Source organism: Tauraco erythrolophus, chromosome Z (assembly GCF_009769465.1).
Source record: "Tauraco erythrolophus isolate bTauEry1 chromosome Z, bTauEry1.pri, whole genome shotgun sequence".
Classification (NCBI taxonomy): domain Eukaryota; kingdom Metazoa; phylum Chordata; class Aves; order Musophagiformes; family Musophagidae; genus Tauraco; species Tauraco erythrolophus.
In genome coordinates this window covers 17,392,788-17,419,528 of record NC_141496.1, presented here as the reverse complement: position 1 = coordinate 17,419,528, position 26,741 = coordinate 17,392,788, and the positions used below count along the sequence as shown (strand labels likewise).

Sequence of the window (26,741 nt, the reverse complement as noted above, 5' to 3'; positions counted from 1 at the left end):
TTTGTCCAACCTAAAGTGTTACAAGGTGATATCCTGTTTCTCCCTGTAGGATGTCTGTCTCGTAGTTTATGGAGAGCACTCAGGTAGGGTTTGTGGTGGTTCTGTCTGGGCTGTGTGGAGCTATGTACCTCCTCTCTGCACCACTTGTGTAGAGCAAATACACAAAGAGAAAGGTGCATTCCCCATGGGTGTTTTCAGCGGATTTGTAACAGCAACTCTGGTCTTGCAGGCTTTCCTTCGTTTTGTCCTTGTCCACACTTCCTTACCCATCACATCAAACACAGGGTGCTTACTCCTGGTTTCAGAGCCTAGCTTGCCTCAGCCCACCTGGTGAGTCCTGGGAGCCGTGGAGCAATGGTTCTTTCCTGTGTTCCTATAGTAACAGCCCCTTCTCTTGAACCTGAGTCAGCATTTCCCACAAGCACCATCACCTTTTCTCTTATGCTTATATGGGGAGAAACAGTGTTTCAGAATGGGAATCTTATTCCAGTCTTTCCCTAAGATTGAGCTCTACTGTGATATAAAAGCATGAACCCACTCAGCAAGCAATTGATGAGCGGTGACCTTTTTACGTGCTGTTAGTTATTATCTTAGTGTTTCTTCCAGCTCTTCTCTTCTGATTTTTATTTCTACTTCATGCATTTCTTTTTATCCTTAGCTGGTTAGATCCTTGCAGAGATACAGGCCGTTTGTGATGTGTCTCTGTAGAACTTCCTCCATCTTGTATTTCGAGCAAGGCAGCCATGTTCCTTGGTGAGGACTTCCTCAAGCTATCCCAGTACAGATGTCAATGCTATAACTGTACCTCAGCGAGACAGAAAACAAACTCAACATTTCTGGTGCTCAGTTTGAAATATTGTAGGCCTGGGTTTTCAGGCTTCTTGCACTCTCAACTGTTTTCAAACCCCCCCCCCCCAAATACACACTCCTTATATCTTAACCATACTCCTTGCTCTGGACCATGTGGCTTGATGTCTGGTTACTGAGCACTTTCAGGTCTTTCTTGTGTTCTCTTGTGTGTGCTCACAGCCAAGTTCCTGAATAGGGATTTACAGCAAGAATACTTTAAGTTTGTGCATCCAAATGGATTATATGCTGTTTGGACACTGAACTGTTCATCCGTGAGACTGACTCATTTCTGGGCAACTCTCATTGCTTGGGAAATGCTGTGGTAAGAAGTAAGACTTCCTGCTCTTTGCCTGTCTGCCACAGAGGAGTTTTGGGGGTCAGAGTTTTAGACTTTAAACTTCCAAATTCCATGCAGGTAGACTTTTAAGGTATGACTTTCAGCCTCTCGAGAGCCTGACTTGCCCATTAGTAATACAGGGATAATATTTCCCTCCTCTTAAAGATGCATTCATTAATAGTGAAATATTGTAGGATGTAGCTCACCTAATTTTAGCTGCCTGAAGTGAGCTGTTTGTCTTTTATTAAAGACTGGAGAAAAAGAATCACCTCCACTGGTGAATTATCCTAACATATTAGACACCTGTATATGGACAAGATACGTACACACCAGACATCTCTCTCTTTTCCTCTTATCTCCGCAGGAATTCGTATGACCACTACCAGTTTAGATGAGAGGCTTAATTTTAAGTGGCTACAATTGGGCAAGGTGGTCAGGGGGATTAACATGGACTAGCTAAGTGGATGTTCATCTGTGTAATAAAATTAAATACCCAAACAGTATGTGTACAGCTGGAGGCGATTTTACTGCTACAATTTTGTAGACATTTCCTACAATTTTTAATTTTTAATGCTGAGGTCTCAGATCCACCCATTCTGAGATCCTGGAAATCTTTATGTCTAAATATCACTGTACAGTTGCAGGAGCAAAATCATAAAGACATTTCTTTCCTTTGGCTTGGTTTCAAATAGGGTGACATCATTTTTATCAAACTGCCTCTATTAGTGCTTTAATTCGGCAAACAGAGATTGCTATGTAAGGTTCCTTTTCCAGCCAAAACGTCAATCAGAACTGCATGCTCCACAGAGTACTGTACAAATTAACATTTTAACATTGGTATTGTAGTAATTATTCTGAACATCTTTCTTTTATGACACTCACAAGAAAAGGGATGACTTGTCGCTGAGTTTCCAGACTCTTAATTTTCTCCCTGTGTAAGTGTACTCTGCCGACATCTCATTCCCCTCTGGCTGTGCAGTGTTTCTCTGCTGCTCATACCCAGCTGGGAGCTCCCTGTCTTAGTTATTGAGCTGCCACAATAGAGGGCAGGAAGGATCCAAATAGCCTTTGTGTATGTGAACAGGTGGTTTGAATGTTCAGAGGATCTGATGAATAGACGAACATATGATTTGACTGCTAGAGAGATGATTTGATGGCAAACAAAAGGTCACGTACCAGCAAAACTGTTAACTGGTGACATGAGGGTGGGGACTGACGTTTTGCTCACTATTCATCTTCCTCCTACGCTGAGAGGCAAATTCTGCCTCTGTTGCAGCTCTTGCGGCACAGGATGAGTGAGATTTTTTGGGTGACATGCCTGTGTGCAACCACTAAATAGAACATGCAGCAGAGAGGGATGGATTTCAGCACAGATTGGTTGCCATATGGCTCCTGTTCCTCTCTATGGACTGTTTAAGTATAGTACCATACTCAAACCTGTGCCGGGCACCTGCATTCACATTTGCCTCCTCCTCCTTGAACATTTCATTTACTGCCCCGAGTGCAATGCCCTTGCATGTCACTTGCTACTTGACTGGTGAAAATCAATCAGTACCGTGAAATCTGGCTTTCTGTAATAATAACTGGACTGTAATAATAACTGGACTATCTTATTTCTGGAGTTGTTCAAAAGAGGCTCACTTGAGGAAGAAGGAACCAATTAGTGTTTAATGTGGATTTGTACCTCTGCACAGAGAGAGCTATGTTAGCAAAATAAGGCAGAAGGTGGAATATATCTTTTGCTTGGGGATCAGGTGTGATTCTGGCATTTATTTTGTTTTTTTTTTGGCAGCTAAACACCTGTAGTGAGAGTACCTGTGCTTGAAATGCACTGTGGGAAATGAAGAAGCCATTGCACTGCCAGTCTCTGCTCAGACAAAATAGCTTGTAATTCAAAAGCTTTTCATCTCAAGGTTTTGTGCTGATTATTCCTTTGGCTTTCATTCACCCACACCAGGTTTGCTTTTCATCCTTACTACTTAGGGGAAATTATGGTTCACTCAGCAGATCCAGCAAATTCGTAAAACTCTGCATTTGATAACTGGGCTCCATTAAACCTGCCTGGAACAATGCTCGAAAGTCAACTGTGGATGTTGAAGAGCTGTGTAGTAACGAGATTGGAACTTTAGTAACGCCGACATCTACATGGCTATTATAAAGGGTAGAAATCTTTAATTTCCACTTTAAATTCCTGCCTCTTCAATAGCAATGGTAACTGCATGTTGTAGTTAAGCACCGCCAGGCTTAGAACTGTCTATCTCACTTGCAAGAGCCCAGATGTCACTGATTCCCAGCAACAGACAGACTCCTGTGAGTCAGAGTTTTCAAAGGTCTTTGGGAACAGAAAGATAGAAGTATATGCTCAGAGGGTTTTTCAGAAGAACTGAAGGAGATCAGTTTCTGTGTCCTGCTCAAATGTATTTTAAAAAAATACTAGTCCCTACAGCAAAGGAATGATTTCTTCCTTTTTTTCTTGTGTTCAGTGAAGATAGATTTTAATACTTCTAGCTATTTGTTTGCAAGTGGCTTTCAAAAAATCTGAGTATTTAATTGGAAGACAAGACATACTTGTCTTGATGGACAGACAAAAAGAGATCTTTTTTTGTTGTATTAGTGACTTCTGTAACATTTAAAGCAACTGTGTGTTGATAAAGATGCAAAACTGCTTCGTAACAAGTGCATTGCAAATTTTCTAGACAGTGATTATAATGTGTGAATTAGAGCTAATTAAAGTATGTCAGTAACATAATGTACAAAATGGCTGATTGCCAGTTGTGGGAACAGATTTAGGAGCTTCCTGCAAATTTAAATTTCTGATGAATATGTTTAGGTTTCAAAACATGCCCTCTGATAAGAGGTATTTATTCTTTGTTTATATGTCAGTGCTGTTGCTAGTAACAGAATATTATGGACTAGGTGTTCGTTATAGGTGAGAAATAATTTTTCCATGCAATTATTTTGATACTCCATAAAATATTGAACATTTTCTCTGTATGTTGAGGTGGGTGTTATATGGTCGTGAGCACAGCACAAAACTGAACTTCTGCAAGAAGGCCTCTTGTGTTGTACACGGGATCTGTCCGATCAGTGGCAGTGCTACTGGGGCAGGAGGGGAGGATGATGTCCTCCGTGCAGCACTATCTGTAGCACTGAGTGCTTCCGAGGATGAAATACAAGCTCTGCAGCTGCTGTCATGGCTGTGTGCAGATCGCTGAACCAGCAGCAATGCCGAGGGGTTGTCTGGCTGCCCGTGGCGTGTGGGTTTGTGGGCTGGAGGTTAGCAGTGCAGCAAGGTGGCTCTTGTGGGCAAGAGGGATATCCTTGTGGTCCGTGACAGGCATTAACAAGAATATTGTTAAGCTGTTGACTGCCTACTTGCACCAGGTGCTGCCTCAACTGAAAATTCAGCAATACCTAGATCCTACGCAGCACTTCTTACTAGGAGACTTTTAATGATAGTGTATTAATATCCTCCGTTTTGCAGAAATGACAATTGACTGATGAAGCTATTTCCACCACAACTAAGCACTGAATTTGTCTTCCACACCACTCTCTGAGTTACAACTGTACCTCAAGAGGGATGGAGGGTGCCAGGAACTTTGACTTTACATCCTCCACAGCTTCAGTGATGTGCCGGCAGGAGGGTGGTTCTGTATCCAACAGAGCGGTTAATGTCATGAAAAAGCTTTTTAAACAAAGCTAAACATGAAGATCTAAATCTCTATCCAAATTGATCCTCTTTTAGATAATTGCGAGTGGCTTGCTGGATTGTGTTTTTTTTCACAGTACAACTGCATCTAAAAGAAGTAACAAGCGTTTTATTTTTTGAACGATCTTACTTAAAATTTGCCAAATTCCTGAATTAATACATATGTCTGTAACTGAAACAAAGGCAGAGAGAGAAAAAAAACAAAACCACTGTCTGATAAAGACTCAGCTTTGACAGTCTCCTTGAAAACCAGCAATAATAGCAGTGCAGAACACCTGCTATTATGTTTGGCTGTGGAGTGGGACTGTTGAACTGGGACTGTCTCATAGTGTCATTTTATTAAAGAAATAATTAATGGTTTAAAGCAAAGGGTCTTCTTTCACACAAGCCGCTCGCATCTTCTCACACTGGGTCAGAAATGGGCCATCTTGAGCAAGTCCTTGCAAATGTCTTTGAAATAATAAATATTCAGGGTGACATAGAGCTAGAGAGTGGAGCGAAAGGGGATGTTAAGGCAGTTTGGTCTCTGCGATATTCCTGCCTGAGTAATAAGGGCAATATCAACACAGAAGAAAACAGTGACACAGAAGTTATTAGGGAATTCAAAGGAAGCATGAAAGAATTTGTGCTGGCATCATCACTGCACTGTGTCAGTTTTACCAATACCGTCAGTTTTACCAGTATCACCAGCTGTGGGATTATTGCAGATAACAATATTTTGACTTCCAAGCTGAGGAAGTATCACGCTAAAGCCAAAATACAGTCAGTCTAGGTGGACTGCAGTCACTGCCATGATGTTCAGAGAAAACATGGCTTTTTTGGGCACATCCAAGACTGAAAGCATTCTGTGTTCAGATGCTTTGAAAGGTCCTTAAAATACATTTACTGATTTGTAATTTTTACTGTATCAAAGAGCTGTAGTTTAACCCCAGCCAACAGCTAAACACCACGCAGCTGCTTGCTCACTCCTGGCCCAATGGTGGGATTGCGGATGAGCTTGGCAAGAGGTGCACCTCTGGCACCTGGCCAGAGGTGAGTCCAACTTGGAGCCAGGGAGGCTTCTAACAGCTTTGCACAGAAGCCACCCCTGTAGCCTCTCCCCTGATACAAAACCCCACCACAAACACTCAATACAGAAAGTTAACTTTTAAACCTGGGGGATGAAAACAGCTGAAATGAGTCAGAGGGAGGGTGAGGATAGTATTGAATTACACGTTAGGAAATTACTACAAAATGTTGTATTTGTGTGCTCTTAGTATGAAACAGCTAAACTAATTATTGGGTTTTAAGACATGAGCATGTCCGGTGTAAATTAGATATATCCTGAGCCTGGACAAAGTGCAGATCAGCTGACTGTTCATTCAGTTAGTCAGAAGTACTGCCTGTGCTTTTTCATTGACTTCTTAATGCTAAATGGTAAACACTAGCAGCCAGATCTGCAGCAGTCTAAACTGGCCTAATGGGTCATTAGAGCTATACTGATAAACACTGACTGGGAATTTGGTGTGGACTGCATTCGGGAAATTTAGGAAAAGGAATACTGCTCTTTTATAACTTGCTTCATTCATTTCTTACAGTCCTTTGTATTGTATAGTGGCTTACTTGATTGCTGTATTGAATCAAGGAGGTATACTGTTAGCAACAAATAATGCAAGAAGTGGATTGAAATTGGATTGCAAGGCACAGTGTTTTTGAGAGGACTCCAGGTTGATCGATCATGCCAGGCTTCAAATTGGCTGTTCAGTGATGGTAGAAGAGATGAGTGAAAGGCAGGCATTGACAGCGTGAATCCTCTGCTCTGTGTCTTTACTTGTTGCTATTCTGTTTGTAAAATGAAATTACCAGTCTCTGTATATTCCTGGACCAGAAAGGATGTGCAGCAGGTGATGTAGCTGATAAACACATTTTACAATCCTACACTCTTTCAACAGTGGCAATTGTAACTCTTACCTGTATTACAGGCTGGGATTTTTTACTTATTTGATCTACCAGCTAAAATGGCATTGAAGTGAGTCCTGTTTCCTGCCTATTGATTGAGACTGAGACCTTTCTTGGCCTCTGGTGTTCTGCTGTGTCTTCTTTCCTGTACTTTTGTGATATCACTTGGCCTTCAAGGTCAAAAATGAAACGAGTCACTTGCGTGAATAGGCAGATTATTCAGAGTAATAATTAAAAGCATGAAAACTTTGGAAGAGGTATTATTAAACCCCATGTTTTAGGGTTTAACCTTATTCAGAATTCAGGTTGTGAACCTGTGAGAAAGAACAGTGGCACATTATCCCATACCTCTTGTCTGTCATCATGGACTGTCAGATGATGACAGACTCTGAGCTCGACACCACCCAGAGGTGGTTCATGATGCCTTGCAGACGGTGTCATACAAAACCTACAACCATCTTGAACTGTCACGTGTAAAGTCTTTGATGGAGATAATTTTCCTTGCTCTGCAGTCAGATGTAAGAGAAAAATGCTGATTAAGAGGAGGAGACAGTAAGGCCTCCTAGAAGGGTTTTTTCCTTTGTTGTACTTTCCCAGGGAGTTATGTTGTAAAACAGTGGTTGCATGTGGTAAAGCAGAGCCGTGCTGTATTTGCACAACTCTGGGCGTGAAAAGGCTGGTGACACCTTGGTGTGGTAACTAGATGGAGGGGTTATTATTATGGCCAGCTGAATGAGCCCATGATCTTCCTCCTGGTGATGTTGCTCTGCTCTGATTGCCCGTTCTTTTGCACCTTGTTTATTTACAAACTGACTGTAGGGGATCCCCTGTGCTGAAAGGATACTCCATTTGTATATGCATAGCTGGTGCCTTCCTAATGTTCAGGATTCAAGTGCTTAGGGCTGTTTTTCTGGATTTTTGCAGGGAAAATATGCTTTGGAAAAGATGACGTAGTGTTCCCTATGGCATCTCAAGGCTCAAGGGAAGATACTTCATTATTTCCCTCTAGTGAACATGAAGTCAAACATTACAGTGTCTTTGCTCATAGTTGGGGAGACATTGCATGAGAGAGACTTCTAGAGCATGTGGTCTCGGGAGGACATGTCTTGCATTCAGCAAAGTGGTTAAGGGAGTTACTTTGTAGCAGTTTGTCAAATGTGCCAGGCAATATACAAATGTAGAGTAACGTCTGATGTGAAGGTTTGATGCAACCAAAGGATAAGGAAATATGCAGAGCAAGAAGAATGGTGAAAGTATAACACCTTATATGCTTCCCTCTTCCTCTGCTTCCTTTGCACTATTTTGTATCCTTCTGTTATCTTTCAGCCTTAGTGTAGTTAGTCAGCTAAGTTTATATGGACAATTTATTAGAAGTGGTGTTTTTTAAGGGTTTGTATGAGTACGCCTTTGCAAACTGACTCAGAAAGCTAACAATGTTTCTCCCACCTGCTTTCCCATCTTTCTCCCACAGGAATCAGATTAGCTGCTCAGATTTGTCCCAGTTTTTCAAGCTCAGTGACTGAGAGAAGGAAAATGGGTCTAGCCTATATTTCTTGCATGGTAACAGAAAACTCTGTCAATATCATCCCTAGGACAGCCCATCCTGGAGTGCTGATAAACCATCAGTGCGTTCATTACAGTGTGGGAGGAGTCCTTATTCTTTGCATTGCAAATGTCCTTGCTGTAGAGTTCGATCCTTGTACAAACAATTGAAACATCTTGCTTTTAAAGTTCTTCTGGAGATCTGTCTCAGATGGCTGTGGCTTTCCTGCAGGGATCTTAAAAGTAACAGAAGACCTGCTTTAAGGCATCATTCTTCCACTGGCTTTGCAATGCAATTTCATTTTATCCAGCCACAACTCCTAGTTTTCTTTTTCTTGACCTTGAAATAATGGATAGAGATGCAGTAGCTACATATGCTATGCAAGTAATTTTTGTCAGCTACAAGATCACTAGAACTGTTCAGTAGTGATGCTCAGATTTATTAGAAAATACTGCACTGTTTGGTTGCTTGTGGGATTTGTTTTCAATAAAAAAAGAGAGAGAAGGAACACTATGAAGTAAGACCTGTAACGAGGCTAATACATGTGTCAATGTGGCCATGAATTAGGAGAGGGCTATATGGTATATGCCAGAGAAAAAAATGCACATCGAAGAAGAGAGGCAAGAGATGGGAGAAATGCAAAATCAAGTCTCCAAAATGTTCTGTGTTGCCGAAAAGATGCAGTAAGTGGCAAAAGAAGTAATCAGAAGCAATTTTTTTCAAGGGGAGTTTGTCTTGTTACCAAGAGTATTAAAGGCTGTTTTCCATGAAAAGAAATCAACTAAATAAAAGCACAAGAAGCAGAGGCTGGCTGATTTGTGCCTGGTTTAGAGTGCGAACATTGAATTACTTGTGGCTGTATGTAATAAGTAATGCTTTATGTTTCTCTGTGCAGGGAGAGGAAGGGACATGAAGATATCAACAGCCTGTTCTCTTTTCATAAGCCTCCTCAGTTGCATACTGCCCTTCCAGCCTGTCCTGTCAATGGCAGCATTAGAGTTATGAACAAGAATTACGATGGGAAGGCAGTCACTGAGGAGATGCATGCTCAGCAGAGCTACCTGGGGTCATCACAGCTTCTCACTAGTCCCAAAGCTATTGGCTTACATTTCAAGTGCTGCTGCTTGCCCCAGGAGATATGATTTGGATGCTGATGACATATTCAGTCAAACTAAGCTGGTGCTGGAATAAAATACACCCCAAACTATTCCTGGCACATTAATTTTATGTTTAGAATTAGATATACCTCTTGCTATTTTTTCTTCACTGAAATATTCACATTTTGTATGCTAGTCCCTGAATTAAGAAGAAAAATAGCTAATATAGTACTGCTGAAACTAATGTTTAACTAAACCATCAGATCTGATGGAGATCTCTGACACATCTGAACAAGCAGCAGTGAGCTTGCAGAGCAAAAAGAAAAAATATCATAGTAGATTTTTTTGCAGTGTTCCCAAAAATGCAAAAGCTTGAAAGAATTGTCATTTGTGGAGTGCTGGTGACAGATAGTAGCTACAGCTCTGCCCCCAAGTATGTTATTTGTAAGAGATTAGGTAGCTAATTTGTCTTCAGATTCTAGTTGTCTATAAAATACAAGGTTGTATGTGATGCTTATTAATTTTATACAGAATATACTATTCAATCTTCATATACACAGTCAAATTCATAAATGAGAAGGCCATGGCAGTCTGCCTGCTGCAGCACTTGACCTGCATCATGCAAGCCATAGTGTTATGTCCAGTCTGCTGTTGAAGCTGTAACTTCTGATGATCTTAAATGGTATGTTTTAGGTGCTTGGACACACCTGATGTAAAGATTCTTTTAAAATATTGGTAGTTACTCTTGCGGTTTCAGAAGTAAGAGCTGAATAGGCCCCCTCCGGAAGGATACTGGTGCTCTGGTTACCCGGGACATAGAGAAGGCTGAGGTACTCAATGAATTTTTTGCCTCAGTCTTCACTGGTAAAGCCTCTTGTCTTACCACCCAAGCTGTGGAAAGAACTAGCAGGGACTGTGAGGATGAACCACCGCCCACTGTACTTGAAGACCAGGTTCGAGAACATCTGAGGAACTTGAAGGTGCACAAGTCCATGGGACCTGATGAGATCCATCCGCGGGTCCTGAAGGAACTGGCGGATGAAGTTGCCAAGCCACTGGCTATTGTATTCGAGAAGTCGTGGCGGTCTGGCGAGGTCCCCGATGACTGGAAGAGAGGGAACATAACCCCCATTTTTAAAAAGGGGAACAAGGAGGACCCGGGCAACTACAGACCGGTCAGCCTCACCTCTGTGCCTGGCAAGGTCATGGAGCAGATTCTCCTGGGAACCATGCTAAGGCACATGGAGAGCAAGGAGGTGGTGGGTGACAGCCAACATGGCTTCACCAAAGGCAGATCGTGCCTGACCAACTTGGTGGCCTTTTACGATGGGGTGACAACATCGGTGGACAAGGGTCGACCAACGGATGTCATCTACTTGGACTTGTGCAAAGCTTTTGACACTGTCCCGCACGACATTCTTCTCTCTAAACTAGAGAGTCATGGGTTTGATGGATGGACCACTCGGTGGATAAGGAATTGGCTCAATGGCCGCACTCAGAGAGTAGTGGTCAACGGCTCAATGTCCAAGTGGAGACCGGTCACGAGTGGCGTCCCTCAGGGGTCCGTGTTGGGCCCGGCCCTCTTCAACATCTTTGTCGGTGACGTGGACAGTGGCATGGAGTGCACCCTCAGCAAGTTCGCCGATGACACCAAGCTGTGTGGTGCCGTCGACACGCTGGAAGGGAGGGATGCCATCCAGAGGGACCTCGACAGGCTGGAGAGGTGGGCCCGTACCAACCTCATGAAGTTTAACCAGGCCAAATGCAAGGTCCTACATCTGGGTCGTGGCAATCCCAGGCATAAATACAGACTGGGTGGTGAATGGATCGACAGCAGCCCTGAGGAGAAGGACTTGGGAGTACTGGTGGACGAGAAGCTCAATATGAGCCGGCAATGTGCTCTTGCGGCCCAGAAGGCCAACCGCGTCCTGGGCTGCATCAAGAGGAGCGTGGCCAGCAGGTCGAGGGAGGTGATTCTCCCCCTCTACTCTGCCCTCGTGAGACCTCACTTGGAGTACTGCGTCCAGTTCTGGAGTCCCCAACATAAGAAGGACATGGACCAGTTGGAGAGGGTCCAGAGGAGGGCCACGAAGATGATAAGAGGGCTGGAGCACCTTTCCTATGAGGACAGGCTGAAAGAGTTGGGGCTGTTCAGCCTGGAGAAGAGGAGGCTCCGGGGTGACCTTATAGCGGTCTTCCAGTACCTCAAGGGGGCCTACAGGAAAGATGGGGAGAGGCTGTTCAGGAGGGCCAGTTATGATAGGACAAGGGGTAACGGTTTTAAAATAGAGGGAGGTAGGTTCAGGTTGGATATTAGGAAAAAATTTTTTACCATGAGAGTGGTAGAACACTGGAACAGGTTGCCCAGAGAGGTGGTGGATGCTCCATCCCTGGAGACGTTCAAGGCCAGGTTGGACAAGGCCCTGAGCAACCTGATCTAGTTGGAGATATCCCTGTTCCTTGCAGGGGGGTTGGACTAGATGACCTTTGAAGGTCCCTTCCAGCCCTAACCATTCTATGATTCTATGATTCTATGATAAAATAATTTTTGTAAGTGTCAGCTGAAGTTCTTTTTCCACGCATCCTGCTGGTTTTCAACTGGATAGGTGAACGGAGCCTTCTGTTACAGAATTCATGCCATGTGTCTACTCACAAACCATCATGAAATCATCTTTACAGTTTCACTTGACTGAATAAATAAAAATAACTTTTTTAGTGGCTTATTGTAGGGCGGGTTTTAAAAATTCTAAGGCCTTCGCCTCCTTTTAAAATTTTCAATGCAGTGCATAAATGTTCAATGGAGGGGGGGCAGTGTGCATTTGGTATATGCCCAAAAGATATTACGGCCTTCCTCCTCCAGCTTTTCTTCTGCGTACAGCTGAGAGGTTTAGATCATACTTGGAAAAAATAGTGGGGAAGGCGCACCAACTGATTCTCTCAATCCTCAACACAATCATTTCCACTTCTACATTTATAATGCAAAATTATTCCCCAGGCTGTTTGCATTTCGATGGCTGCAGGTAATCTGGTGGCCTGATATGCACTCGGCAGAGCAGCTGGATATGGCTCTTGGGGCCATGGAGATGGGGAGAGGCTGTGAGCAGTGGCGCTGCCGAGAGCTTGCCCGGCTCCTACTGTGGCATTGGATGAGGTCTCCACTGAGCTGATTAAATGTCAGAATTAGCATGCCTGGTCTTGCAGCCCTTTTTCAGTTTTCCAGTGATGTTAATCTTACATTTGTCTGGGTAAAGACCGGCTTGTTTAGAACCTACATTTAATGAAACTAATAGTTGACTTAGTGGTGAGCTTTTGGAGTACAGTAATCTGGAGCTCTTGGAAAGCCCCCACCATCCAGGTACTGCTCCACTGTGCTGTCTTCTGTACACTGCCTCCGTGAAGTCTGCAAGGAAATCTGTCTGGAGGTGGTTTGACTGGGAAGAGGTGGGAGGCTATCTACGCTTAACAGTGTCTCAGAAAACATTGTAGCACCTCCTCCTACACAAGTAATTACAGGACAGTAAGGAAGTTACCAAGTGAGAGGGGAAACATGCTTTCAGGAGGGCAGCATGTGCTAATTTTCTGTTAAATAATAGCTTCTTTAGCAGAATTGGCCTTGTGATGTCCATAGTTGTGAATGTGCACACACTGTTTGGAGGGCTGGAAATACAATTATAGCTTGTTTTTTTCTTATTTCTTTACTTTTCAACAGAGTGTTGAGAATTTGAAATGTGGAATTAACTGAGGTAGTGTTCTAAGGGCAGCAGGAGGTGGCTTTTGTGTTTGCAGGAGGGAGCTGTAAGAGACTGAATGTGGGTACTTTTATGTATACTAAATGTATTAGTATGAATTGAATAATGAGTAATCTAATCAGATTTTTAGCCTATCTTGCCTGTCGTACTGTGATAATTGCCAGTTATCTTGGGCCTTAAAACCAAGTAAATCCTTCCTCACCTTCCAAATGGTTTGTTTAGAAGTGAGTTCCTTACAGCAAATAAGTAGTGCTTAGGTAAGGCACTTATCCTGGCTCATAGAATCATAGAATGGCACAGGCTGGAAGGGACCTTAGAGATCATCTAATCCAACCTCCCTGTCATGGGCAGGGACGCCTCTCAACTAGATCAGGCTACTCAAGGCTCTGTCCAACTTAGCCTTGAACACCTCCAGGGAGGGGGCATCCACAACTTCTCTGGGCAATTTATTCCAAAGTTTTAACCACCCTCGTATTGAAGAATTTCTTCCTAAAATCTAATCTAAATCTGTTCTCCTTCAACTTAAAGCCATTTCCCCTTGTCCTATCAGTGGACATTCTTGTAAACAGTCCCTCCCCAGCCTTCCTGCAGGTTCCCTTCAGGTATTGGAAGGCAGCTATTAGGTCCTCCCGAAGTCTTCTCTTTTCAAGGCTGAACAATCCCAGCTCCTGCAACCTGTCCTCGTAGCAGTGGTGCTTCAGCCCCTGGATCATCTTTGTGGCCCTCCTCTGAACATGCTCCAACAGATCTATGTCTCTCTTATGGTGGGGACAGACCTAGATGCAGTATTCGAGGTGGGGTCTCACAAGAGCAGAGTAAAGGGGAAGAATCACCTCTTTTGACCTGCTGACCGCGCTTCTCTTGACATATCCCAGGATGCGGTTGGCCTTCTCATGTTGAGCTTCTCATCTATAAACACCCCCAAATCCTTCTCTTCAGGGCTACTCTCAACCCACTATGTACTCAGTTTGTATTTGTGCCTATGATTGGCCCGACCCAGGTGAAGGACCTTGCATTTTGACTTGTTGAAGCTCATGCAGTTTGCACTGGCCCAATTCTCAAGCCTATCAAGGTCCCTCTGGATGGCATCTCTTCCCTCAAGTGAGTCCATGGCACCACACAGCTTGGTGTCATTGGCAGACTTACTGAGGGTGCACTCAATGCTGTCATCCATGTCGCTGACAAAGATGTTGAACAACACTGGACCCAGAACAGACCCCTGAGGAACACTGCTTGACACTGGTCTCCATGTAGACATTGAACCGTTGACCACGACTTGTTGAGTGCAACCATCCAGCCAGTTCTTTATCCACTGAGTGGTCCATCTGTCAAATCCATGTCTCTCCATTTTAGAGACAAGGATGTCATGTGGGACAGTGTCAAACGCCTTGCACAAGTCCAGGAAAATGACATCCGTTGCTTTACCCACATCAACCAGCGCTGTAGCTTTGTCGTAGAAGGCCACTAAATTAGTCAGGCACGACTTGCCCCTAGTGAAGCCATGTTGGCTGTCACCAACCACTTGGTTATTTTTTATGTGCCTTAGTACAGCTGCCAGGAGAATCTGTTTCATGATTTTACCTGGCACAGAGGTAACGCTGACTGGTCTGTAGTTTGCTGGGTTGTCCTTGGTCCCTTTTTTAAAGATGAGGGTTACGTTTGCCCTTTTCCAATCTGTAGGAACCTCACCGGACTGCCAGGACCTCTCAAACATGATGGGTAGTGGCCTAGCAACTTCAGCCGCCAGTTCCTTCAGGACCCGTGGATGTATCTCATCAGGTCCCATGGACTTGTGTACCTTCAGGTTCTCTAGGTGTTCCCAGACCTGATCTGCTCCTGCCCTGGGTGGTTCTTCACTCTCCCAGATCCAGCCAACATCCTCTGTGATTTGACTGGTGTGGTTCAAGTGGTTGCCAGTGAAGACTGAGGCAAAAAAGTTGTTGAATATTTCAGCCTTCTCCATGTCCTCAGCAACCAGGTCACCCCGTATCCTTCTGGAGAGGCCCCACATTCTCTCTCATTTTTTCCTTTCTTTCACGTACCTATAAAATCCTTCTCTGTTATTTCTAATATCGCTGGCCAGATTTGACTCTGTCAGGGCTTTAGCTTTTCTAACTGGTCTCTGAGTACACGAGCAACTTCCTTGTACTCACCCCAGGTTCCCAGTCCCTGCTTCCATGCTTTGTGTATTCCCCTTTTGTATTTGATTTTAGCCAGGAGTTCTTTGTTTATCCATATAGATCTCCTGGTGTTTTTGCCTGATTTCTTCCTTTTAGGGATGCAATGCCTTTGAACTTGGAGGAGATGATCAGTCTAGTGACCAGAAACACTTCCCCAGTGCAGGCACTGCCATAGTCCACAAGCTGTCTCTTAAAAAACAGCTTAAAGTGTTAACAGCTTTTTCTTGAGTCAAGAGCGTTAGTCATGCTCAGGGAGGTTACTGGCAATGTCAACAGTCCCAGGCTCCCCTCAACAGTTTTAGGCTCCGCTCGACAGTCCTAGGCTTCCCTCGAAGGCAATTTTAGCCATGTTAAAAGGCACAAAACAAAATGATCCTCAGGAGTATTTGATAGGGGATTAGGAGGAACAAGAGTAACTAGTTGCTTAAAATCCTTTCTTGTGTGTGAAAATTTTGTTTATGGGGAAGACAAAAACAGAGAGTCATTCCAGGTCTGAAAGTTGGTCACTAGATACGGGATGCCATCTCCAGACTGAGGGACTACCAGTTCTTCTTTCTTCCTAGCTAAGAAGCTGGTTCAGACAGGTCTTTTTGAGCAGTCTTCAATGATTTATAGTAATCTGTGCAAACATTTTTCTTTCTTTTACTTACTCCTTTTTGGACTCAAAAGAAGGGAGGGTTGGACCAGATGACCTCCAGAGTTCTCTCCCAAACTCAATTATTCTCTGATTCTGTGAAGGCTAAGCTCTCTGTTCTGTATTACATTGATCAAAAAGCAGTTGCTTTGTGCTGGGTTTTGAATGTTTTGAACTTTGCCACGTGTGGCTCTAGGCTGTGTCTGTTGATCCAGTAATTGGTGTGTCTGTTGTAGTTGTGCCGTGACATACGATGCGGTGCTCTAGCTGAGATGTTTTGGCTGAGAAATGCAGAGTTCCACCTATGGCAGGAGTAGTATTTGAAACCATGGCTGGCAGAGGTTGGCAAAATATGACTTTGAAGTGGTTTTTTAATACAAAGTAGTTCTACTCACCCTCGCAAGCAAACCATATTAAAATGTTTTCACGCTAATTACTGTGCACCTATGTGGTTTCTCAGATTGTCTCTGACACACAATGTCACCTGCAGTAATAGTCCTGATTAGGCAGCACAGTGCAAACTCCTGATCCCGACACACAGGACCAAGGTCCAAGTTATGGTTTTATGCAATTCCAATGGCTGGTCCAGGACTCACCAGGTGACGGGTGGAAAATGAACCTTTATCTCCTGCAGGACGAGGGTGGGAAGCTACCAGTTCTGTGAAGCAGCGAGGCAGGAAGGAAGCAAACATTTCATTTCCTTTTCCCACATTATCACCAAGGCCTTCGAGGCAGAAAGGGATACGAGTGGAGAAGAAAAGAGTTTGTTGGAGGCGATAGGATTCACACAGAGGACGTGGGCAGACTGAGGAGTGGATTTCTGATGGGGAAATTGTGATTGTGCTGTATTTGCAGAAGCATCTAAATTCCTGTGAAGTTAATAGTAACGTAACAAATGTTGCTTTAACAGCTTACTCTCTGTCACTCCTGTCACCTTTTTTGCTTACCTTCTCAAACACGACTAGAATACATTTTCTCTTTTTTCGCTGCCTTCCTCTTCTTGCTCCCAGATATTCAATGACTTCAATTTAGCTAGTGTTAATGTAACTCCAAAGCAATTTGGAATTCTATTATTCTGAAAGAAGCTAAAGCAAAATGGGGCTCTTTCTGCAGACATTCGTGTACATAATTAAAATCATTCAAACATTTAAGTGTGCTTAGAATTGAGCTCTGGATTTGTACTTTCAGTAATCTCCCATTGAAGACCAAGGTTAATTCATCCCTGTAGTTATAGTTTGAAAGCATTAAAATACCTACTTAACAGGCTAAAACTGTTGACTTCAAAAGATTTAACTGTCTGGATATGAAACTGTTTGTGCTGTATGACCTGGAAAAGGAGTTTGTTTAAAAAGTTGAATGATTTATGTTCACATTATTTCACAGACATTTTAAGTTTCTTTAATAGGCTTATTTTAAAAATGTCTTCATTTTGGTTCATGTCTTTTTTTCAATAGAAACTTCAGAGCTTTATATGCAAAAAGTGAAATAGCTCTTCTGTTTTCACTGCTTGAGAGGGGGTGATTCAGTTTGATTTGAGTTACATATGGGCTAGCTCACCACCTACAAAATGCAGACTTATAAAATACTTTTTTCTTACTTTCTGATCAGACAATTCACTTGAATAAAACCAGATATTCTTACATATTATAAATTATTCCTCTCATGTAAAGCAAAATATGACTTTTTAGATAAAATCCCAATCTTCATGCTGAGACCGGGTTTTGAGAATGGTTCTTTGGCTGGCCAGGACTCTGGGAAGAGCACTCACTGCTCTGGCTCTCTGTTGAGAAGGTTTCTGGTGAAAAGCACCAGATCCTGCTCGTGGTGCAGGCAATCTTGCCTGAAAAGATGGGCAAATTTATGGGCAGTGCAGGAACTGCTTGCGAGTAGGAAGCGGCAGAAATCACATATGACCGTTGGAGGCTGAGGCGGGGAGGGGGGAATTAGATGAGCTTCCTCGCCAGGCACCTGCGCCCTTGGCTAACTGTGGTGGTTTAGCTGGTTGTGACCATGGGGTTTGGGTGGGTGAGACCTGGGAGGTGGCCAGCTCTGTCTCCCAAGGCTTCTTAATTCAGACACAGAACAAGACAAAAGTTTTGGGGATTGCAGGGAGAAAGCTCCTTGGTCTCTCTGCAGAGGGGCAGTTTTAGGCTTCTCAGTTCTTCTTCACTAGATCTAAGTTGACTAGCATGGGGCTGTCTGTGAATCTGTCACTGGTTTACCTGGAAACAGCAGCATGGTGCTTGAAACACCAAGCTATTTGTCGTAGAGTGTTGACAGAGTTTGAGTCTAGAAGGAGGTTTTATGGGTAGCAGAGAATTGTCTGTATACCTTATAACTTAATGTGATCAGATACATAACCAGTGGGTCTGAGTATATGAGAATGGGTCATACAGGTACTCCTGTTATGACTCTGACTTGTTCATTATCTGGATTTTTGCACTACCTGAGGTAGTGTCTGCCTGTCTTGCCTTCCTTTGGATCATGGCGTGCTGAGTGTATGTAAGTGGCTAAGCCCTATGACCTTCGGTTGATGTCAGGGGCACACAACTGGCAGTGAACACTGGAAGAACAGCTGAGAAGTGAGGCACTTACCTATGGGGAAGCTGAGTCTCTGCACAATCTATATTCTCTTTTTTCCCTAGTTGTTTTTGTTTTGCTCTCCTGGGTAATGTTTTTATCAAACAAAGATTGTATCACTCAAGCACTTTAAACGCTAAAGGTAACTGAACTGTAAAGTCTGAACTGCATTGCTCTTAGTAAAACCTTTTGACTTCCTGAGATGTGCTATGGCTTTGGTGGAGAGCCATCTTAAAAAGAAGGTAAAACACAATATTGAGGTGCACCAATTCTAGTGGTCCTGACTAGGCTTTGCTCTTCCTTGGAATAGTAGCGTGGCTAGGTAAAGATTCATAGTAGTTTTTTTCTTTGATTTTTAAGGCCGAACGAGATAGTAAGAACAGACCATATGAAGTTGGGAGAACATCTATATTGGTCTCCTGTGTGCGAGAGGTCATGGAATTTGTCCTAGCTGTTCTCTGCAACATGCAAGAAAGGTGTTGTGATCTGGTGTCAGTCACTGTATAGCCCTCACTGACAAGGATGTTTTCAGAAAAGTGAGACTGCACTGCATGTGACATTTCAGCAATAGTCACCAAGGGAAGTCATCTCCTAAATGTAGGAAGACAACAGCAGGTAAAGCTTTCAATGATGCCCAAAGCAATAGTAAAAAAGTGCACTTCCAACAGCTGTTAGGTAACTCCCAGTGCAGACAGGAGGTCTGTGGGAGGATGAAAGGAGAGTAAAACATGCCAAAACCTGTGAAACTTTGGTTCCATCTGTTTGTGGTTTTCCTGTGACTTATGGATCTTTGGGGTGTGATTGCTCCTGTCAGGAGCATGTTGGGCAGTGCTGTTCGATTCAGTACCTCTGTTTTAGGTGCTGTTTACCAAGCAGTTGTTAAGGGAGATGGCCAGAGCTGATGGTGAGGCAAGGGCAGGGCAGAGCAAAGTTCAGCTACGCTTGTCTGCTTTAGGAATGATATGTTAAAACTTAGCCACCAAAAATAGTAGCTTTGTTGTGCCTTGTTGTAAATCTCTGTAGGACTGAAGAAACGATTCTGAACTAAAACGCACTTTTAGTCCTTAGGGACTTTTTTCAGCACTGAGCTCCGTTATTTTTTAAGTGGAAGGTTTGGCCCTGCAGGGAAGCCATAAATATGTCCATAGCTGAGCTGTAGTTATATATTCCCGATTGTCCTATTAAGGGAATTCAGTAAAGAAGACAGGAGACCATTCTCCCAAGTAAAAGTACACGAAACTGTTTTCTTGCAATGTAAGTCATACTGCACATTTTACTCTTGAATATCTAAATAGTGTTTGGCCACATGAAAAATTAATATCTTGGTGGTTGAAACTGGCTGCCTTTTTTTTTTTTTTTTGATCACGGCTGATACAGACATTTTAAGTGTCTCTTAATAAGTGGTTCTAAGGTTGAGAAACTAGAAACAAGACTTTTGTATTTTGAGGGAGGAGGGAATAAAGAAAAACAGAATAATTCATGTTTGAAAGACGCTCCAGAAGTCATCTAGTCCATCCTCAGCTCAAAGCAGAGGTAACTTCAAGTTAGATGAAGCTGTTGAGCCAAGCGTTGAGAATCAGGCTTACAGAGTCAAGCCCTGATGGGCTGCTGCTCCAGGGCTTTAACTGGTCTTGTGGGGAAGTTGTTTCTTCCAAGTGAACAAGCCTTTTTCTGCAGAGCTGCTTTCTAGCCAATGGGTTCCCAGCTGTACTACTCAATGGGATTGTCTGTTCTGGGTCCACCTTGCCTTTGAAGTTCTTAAGGTTCCTGTCACCCAGCTTCTCCGCTGTGCTGAAGTTTCTCTGAATACCAGCTTTCCCCTCCAGATCATTAACCCCTTCAACTTGTTTTCACCTGCAAACTTGCTCGGGATGCTTCCCATCATGTTATCTGTGTCACTGGAGAACGTTAAGCAGAATTGGCTTGTAATCAGCTGCGAGTTAAGACTTTGAACCTTCAGCCACAACCTTTTGAGCCTGATGGTCCAGGCAGTTTTTCACATACTCTATAGTGCACTTGTTTAGTTGGTGTCTTTCCAGTTAGACTGCAAGCATTTTCAGGGAAACTGCGTTAAAAGCCTTGCTGAAGTAAAAGGAATTTTTTTTTCCCCCAAAGCCAGTCGTTCCATCCTAGAATGCAATCAGGTTGGACAGTCATGATTTGCTCCAGCTAAATACATGGTGGCTGTTCCCAGTCCCCTTTTTACCATTAATAAGCTGGAAATGGTTTCCATGAGGACTTGCTCTGTGATCTTCCCTGGAACTGAAATTAATCTGACAGACTGTTGTTCCCTGGATTGTCCTGCTTTCCTGTTTTGAAGATGAGTGTAACTTTCGCCTCCTCACGTCCACATGACCTGTCAAAGGTGAAAGAGGGCAGCCTTACAGTGATCTTGGCCTGTGCCTTCTGCATGTTCGGATGAATCCTGTCTTGTCCTGTCTACTTATATGTGTCTAATCTATATAAGTGGTCATCTTTTACTAATGAGAAGCAGTTTTGAAAAGAGAAAGTACGAGACAGAGGTACATGGGGTGCTTGAGAGCAGACCTCACCAGTGAAGACTAAGCCAAGGAAGATACCAACTACTTCAGTAGTTTCCTCGTCCTGAATTGTGAGGTCTCCTGCCTTGTTCAGCAGTGGGCCAATGTTGTCCATGCTTTCTTTTACTGCTAATGTATCTGCAGTAGCTCTCTGTTGCCATCCCTTGCAGGAACTCCAGACAAGCTGTAGACTTCTATCTCTCTCCTTGCATCGCTGCTCTATTCCTCCTAGGGAGCCTGTCCCTGTTTACACCTTCTGTACATGGCTTTTTAAGTTTGAGCTCACTCAGGAGTTATCCGTTCAGCCAGACTTGCCTCCTGCTTTACCTCCTTGTTTTCTTGCACACTGGGGTGAGTTGTTCATATGCTTCAGAGAGGTTGTCTTTCAATTTCAGCCATTTCTCCTGAGTCTTTTGGCATTTAAGTTAATTCTCCCACAGAACCAATTCTCCCACTTACCAATTTCCTGAACACGCTAAGACTGTTGCTCTGAAATCCAGGATCTTTATTCAGTTATTTGCCTTCTTCATATTCCTCAGTATTTTAAATTCTTGTATCACCTCATAGTCACTCTGGCAACGGCTGTCGTCAGCCTTCATGTCCCTAGCCGTTTCTTCCTTAATTCGTACCGCATCCACTAGTGCGCCTTGTCTACTTAAAGGAGTTCCTGCAGGAAAATAGTACTTCTCTCCAGATTGCCTGTGCCCTGCTGTTCTGCCCTTCCAGCAAATGCCTCAAAGTTCCTCATGAAAATCGGCCCTGCTATTGTGAGGCTTCTTCCAGTTGTTTAAAGAAGGCTTCAGCCACGTTCTCTTCTTGAGTGGGCAGTCTGTAGCACATGCGCACCATATTTGCCCCTTGTTCGTCACCCTTGTGATCCTGATCCATGAGCCTTCATCCTTGACTCCTTGGAGCAACATACGTTGTGGTGTTGAAATACTGAAAAACCAGTGTGCAGTATTTTAAGAAAGTGCTATACATGTGGTAAATGAGTAAGGAAGTATGTTTGCACACAAGGAATATCAGCTTACTCTTTCTTCCTGCATGACTTGAGAGGAGTCATTTCTCCTGTCTTTGCTTCTTCATGCCTCAGACTGTGAAGTCTCTATGGTAGAGACTGTCCCACACATCAGGTCAGTTTGTCCCCTGCCTACTATAAAAAGGTAGCGGATGTGCAAGCACTTCCACCTTCCTAAGACTGCAGACATTGGTATTTTTCAATGCACTCTGCATCCTGTCTTCATGGGAGCTGAGATTTAGTGATCGAGAGAACCTGCAAGTCTACTTCCCAGTGGCAAAGTAGGATGGAAATGTCCGCATGCACCAAAGTAAGATTGAAAGGAAACCTAGTCACTAAAAACAAGCGTATGATTGTACAGGATTCTGTTGTTACCAGGAACATAGTGATTTTAGGCATGACAGTGGAAAAGATCATGCTCTAATTTGCTCTGCCAAGTGTAAGGATTTTGAATTTCCCCGAGTTATATGATTAAGCTGGTTAGGACATGGCAGGATGAAGGCAAAAGGAAATGTAGATGAGTGTATGATGAAAATAAATATTTCAATGACCTGTTCAAATTACTTACGCATGTGGAAAGAAAAAACATTTGTTGTATTTTTCAGTCAGGAGGAATCTTTACATACTCTTGAATAGCTGACATCTGCTTCATTCAGTGTCAACCAAGTTAAGTAAAGCCTCATTTTCTTTTTGTAGGCTTCCTTGTTTGAGTTACAAAACATGGAGGTTATCAGTGTACTGTGCACTCTTCTCTGTACCTTCCATGTAGGAATCCCCATTTTTAGGCTCAAAAATGTGCATGAAGACCTTAATTAAGAAAAAAAAAAATTGTTCTAAACTATACTGCTTGTAATGTTCAGTCATTTCTAACAGTGGTATTTCCCCACACACATATTCTCTTCACTGTTTTGCATTGCCAGTACCTAAAAGCTACCTGCTGACTAGTTCTTCACCTTAGTTCTCTGCTGTGAGAACTGTGCTGCCTCTCTTGACTTACGTAGTTTTAAATAATGTTTGGCACTGTGTTGGATGTTTGCTGTGGTGGTCAAGTTTAGCCACCTCTTCTGCAACTTCAGGTTGCCAGTAGCTGTAGATCAGGTAATAAAGGACAAATGGTTTAATCAATCTTAATACCATTTTGAGCCTACTGCTGCAATCAATTGATCATATTTATGCATGTACTTATTCTGACATAAAATCCTACTGAAATAAAAATGGACAAAGTGAGGGTTTGCAAGGTCCATGCTTTGCTAATATTGGTAGCTATGCTTTGTTTTAAACAAGACTGGATTTACTTTGATTTCTAGATTAGTGCAGGTTACATTGAGCAGAACATTTAATGTATCTCATTGATTTTCCCTGTAATACTGTTGAAACACAAGTCACTGCTCTAATCATTTGTTTCACCATTAAAATTCTGTATGCAGATCTGGTCCCCTGGGATATCAGTGTGTAACCAGATACTTCATGATCTGATCAGGTTCTGCAAGGAATATGCAATCATTTCAACACTTAGAAGTAGAAAGCTTCATCAAAATGGAAAATTTATCTAATATTAAAAGTAAAATGCAGTTCAAAGAGACAACCATGAAAAGCAGGGGTGTACAGAATTTTAAGACATTTCTGAGATTAAACAAAGCCAAATCCAAGCCAGAGTCTAAGATGATTTGTCGTGACTCCATTTGTTGTTAAAGAAGAAAATGTTATAGCTGTCATTTCAGTTTATAGAGTTTGTTCCAGTTCAGTTAAAATAGCATTGCCATCAGAAATGACTGACTAGCAGCATTTCATTAATGTGATACTTATTTGCCACAGCATGCATGCTTTGGAAAGTAACTTTGAAAAGCGCCTACAAAAGCATCAGTAGCAGGCGAAACTTGTGCTCTGAACTCGTTTTAATGCTAGGATTTGGATCTCTGAGGGCCTAGTACTACAGTCCATTTCAGAAATATAAGTCCTGCTGACCTTGAAGGAGTTTTACAAGCGGTGTGATGTAGGCTGAGGAGTAGACTTGCTTGCTGTGGTGAATCTGACCAGAAGCATACCCTCTGGCTGGGACAGCAGCAGTGGGGCTCTGCCTGTAGCCAGGCAGAGTTTCTCTATAAACTGCCATATTTCACCAACAGGTATTCAGAAGGCTAGTGGTAGACAAGAGTGATAAGCATCTCCTAGGGTGAGCTCATCTCTTCATAAAGCAAGACAAAGTCCCTTGCAGAGGAACGATCATGTATTTGGAGATATCCTTAGCTTTATTAGCTGCTTTTATATAAATGTCTAAATGCTGAGCGAAATAAGTTGTTGGTTTTTTATTTTGTGGTGATGGGGTTTGTTTTTTAATGGATATACCTTGAGACAGAGAGAATTTTGCATAGCAAAGTGTCTTACATACTTGTGTTCAATTTTGTTATATTGTGGAAAACGATCACTTCTGTACGTAGGCATGTTAAGTAGTACCTCTTGTCTTTGACAAGAGCATGCAGTGAAATTTCTGTATTTTGTCAGTGGAATACAATGCTATCCTTCGCTCTATCTGTTGTAGTTAACCTAGCAAAGAATTTTAGAGGTAAATTTAAGAAGGAAAACAGCATTCAGTAACCTTATTGATGACCACATGAGACTTGGAAATAAAGAAAATATCAGAAAGGTTACATGTCCGTGGCATTTTTCAACTCATATTTTACCTGACTATGAAGTTGCTTGTGGGATGTTGTTGGGTTGGTTTGATTTAGTTTTTCCTTTCATTCTGCAAACTAGACAGTGCACAATTCAGTGTGCAGGGCCAGACTCTCCTCTTCTTGGCTCCAGGGATTTATTATGTGACTAGCTTTGCTGGAGTTACACCAGGATTGCTTTAACGCTCAGAACCTGCTTACTTCAGTAAGCTTAAAGGCGTAAGTAACAGCTAGAAGAGGGAGGAAGTGCCCAGACAAGCAGTGAAACAGGCACTACCTTTCCTTGAAGGTCGTGCGAGGTGCTGGTGGGGTAAATACTGCCAGACAAATGTACTGTATTAAGAAGAAGGACAGGGGAGGAGTGCTTTGGTGAGTGTTGGTGCAGGTGAGAAAATGAATAACTTTTAATATATGAATACAATTATTGATAATTTTCCTCTGTTGTGTTTTTAGGGTCTCATGACTCATTTAGCTTCTACATCGATGAAGCCTCTCCAGTTGGGCCTGAACAGCCAGAGACTGTCCAGAATTTTGTGTCTGTTTTTGGGACTGTGGCTAAAAAGCTGATGAGGAAGTGGTTGGCTACACAGACCATGAACTTCACCAGCCAGCTGGGGGCAGGTATACGGTATTTTGATCTTAGAATTTCCACCAAGCCCAGAGACCCAGACAATGAACTGTACTTTGCTCATGGTTTATTCAGTGCCAAAGTCAAGGAGGGTCTGGAAGAGATCAATGCGTTTCTCGCTGACCACCCAAAAGAAGTGGTCTTCTTGGACTTCAACCACTTCTATGGGATGCAGAAATGCCATCATGAAAAGCTTGTCCAAATGCTCAAAGACACATACGGAAACAAAATGTGTCCTGCTATATTCGCCCATGAAGTCAGCCTCCAGTACCTGTGGGAAAAGGAACACCAAGTGCTGGTGTTCTACCACAGTCCAGTGGCTCTTGAGGTACCGTTTCTTTGGCCAGGCCAGATGATGCCAGCTCCCTGGGCAAACACAACAGATCCGGACAAACTGATTCAATTCCTCCAGGCATCAATCACCGAAAGAAGAAAGAAGGGCTCCTTTTTTATATCTCAAGTAGTGCTGACGCCAAAGGCTAGTACAGTGGTGAAGGGGGTTGCTAGTGGTCTCAGAGAAACCATCACAGAAAGGTAAGGTTCTGGCAGGTAACGTGCTTACTGTGATGAATGTGTGTGTTGGTAACTCTGCTTTCAAAGAAACTGCAGTAGATGTGTTTCTTCCATGCTACTGTACATTAGCCAGAACTTGGGCATAATCCTAAAATATTTAAAGAGAAATACATTGAAGGAGAAGCGTTTGTATCTTGAAAGAAAACATGGCACTAAAGCTTAATGAGATTTTATGCGGTTGTCTTAGCCGTTTTTTTTTCTGCTGTTTTTTTCCATTTGTTTTGGTTTTCAGATGTGGTTTCTTACCATAAGCACTGAACATCTTCCAGCAGTCTTCCAGTACTTAAAGGGGTCCTACAGGAAAGCAGGAGAGGGACTTTTTACAAAGGTATATAATGATGAGACCAGAGGCAATGGTTTTAAACTGCAAGAGGGGAGATTTAGATTAGATATAAGGAAGAAATTCTTCACTCTGAGGGTGGTGAGGCACTGGAACAGGTTGCCCAGAGAAGCTGTGGATGCCTATCCCTGGAAGTGTTCAAGGCCAGGTTGGATGAGGCTTTGAGCAACCTGGTGTAGTGGAGGGTGTCCCTGCCCATGGCAGAGGGGTTGGAACTAGATGATCTCCGAGGTCCCTTCCAACCCAAACCATTGTATGATTCTATGATCTTTCCTCAGATTTCATTACGGGATGTGGACAAATCTATCTGAATGATCTGGATTGTTTAAGTTTTTATTTATGCATCAGTCTGCA

The 26,741-nt window shown here is 43.0% G+C and overlaps 1 protein-coding gene across 1 annotated transcript in view; it reads left to right on the top strand.

The window, feature by feature from the left end:
* PLCXD3 (phosphatidylinositol specific phospholipase C X domain containing 3) overlaps positions 1-26,741 on the top strand; it is a 93,989-nt gene that overhangs the window by 38,408 nt on the left and 28,840 nt on the right. The window contains exon 2 of the mRNA XM_086629661.1: positions 25,300-26,008. Within this exon, the coding sequence (XP_086485787.1) occupies positions 25,300-26,008 (709 nt within the window). The remainder of the gene's footprint in view (positions 1-25,299; positions 26,009-26,741) is intronic.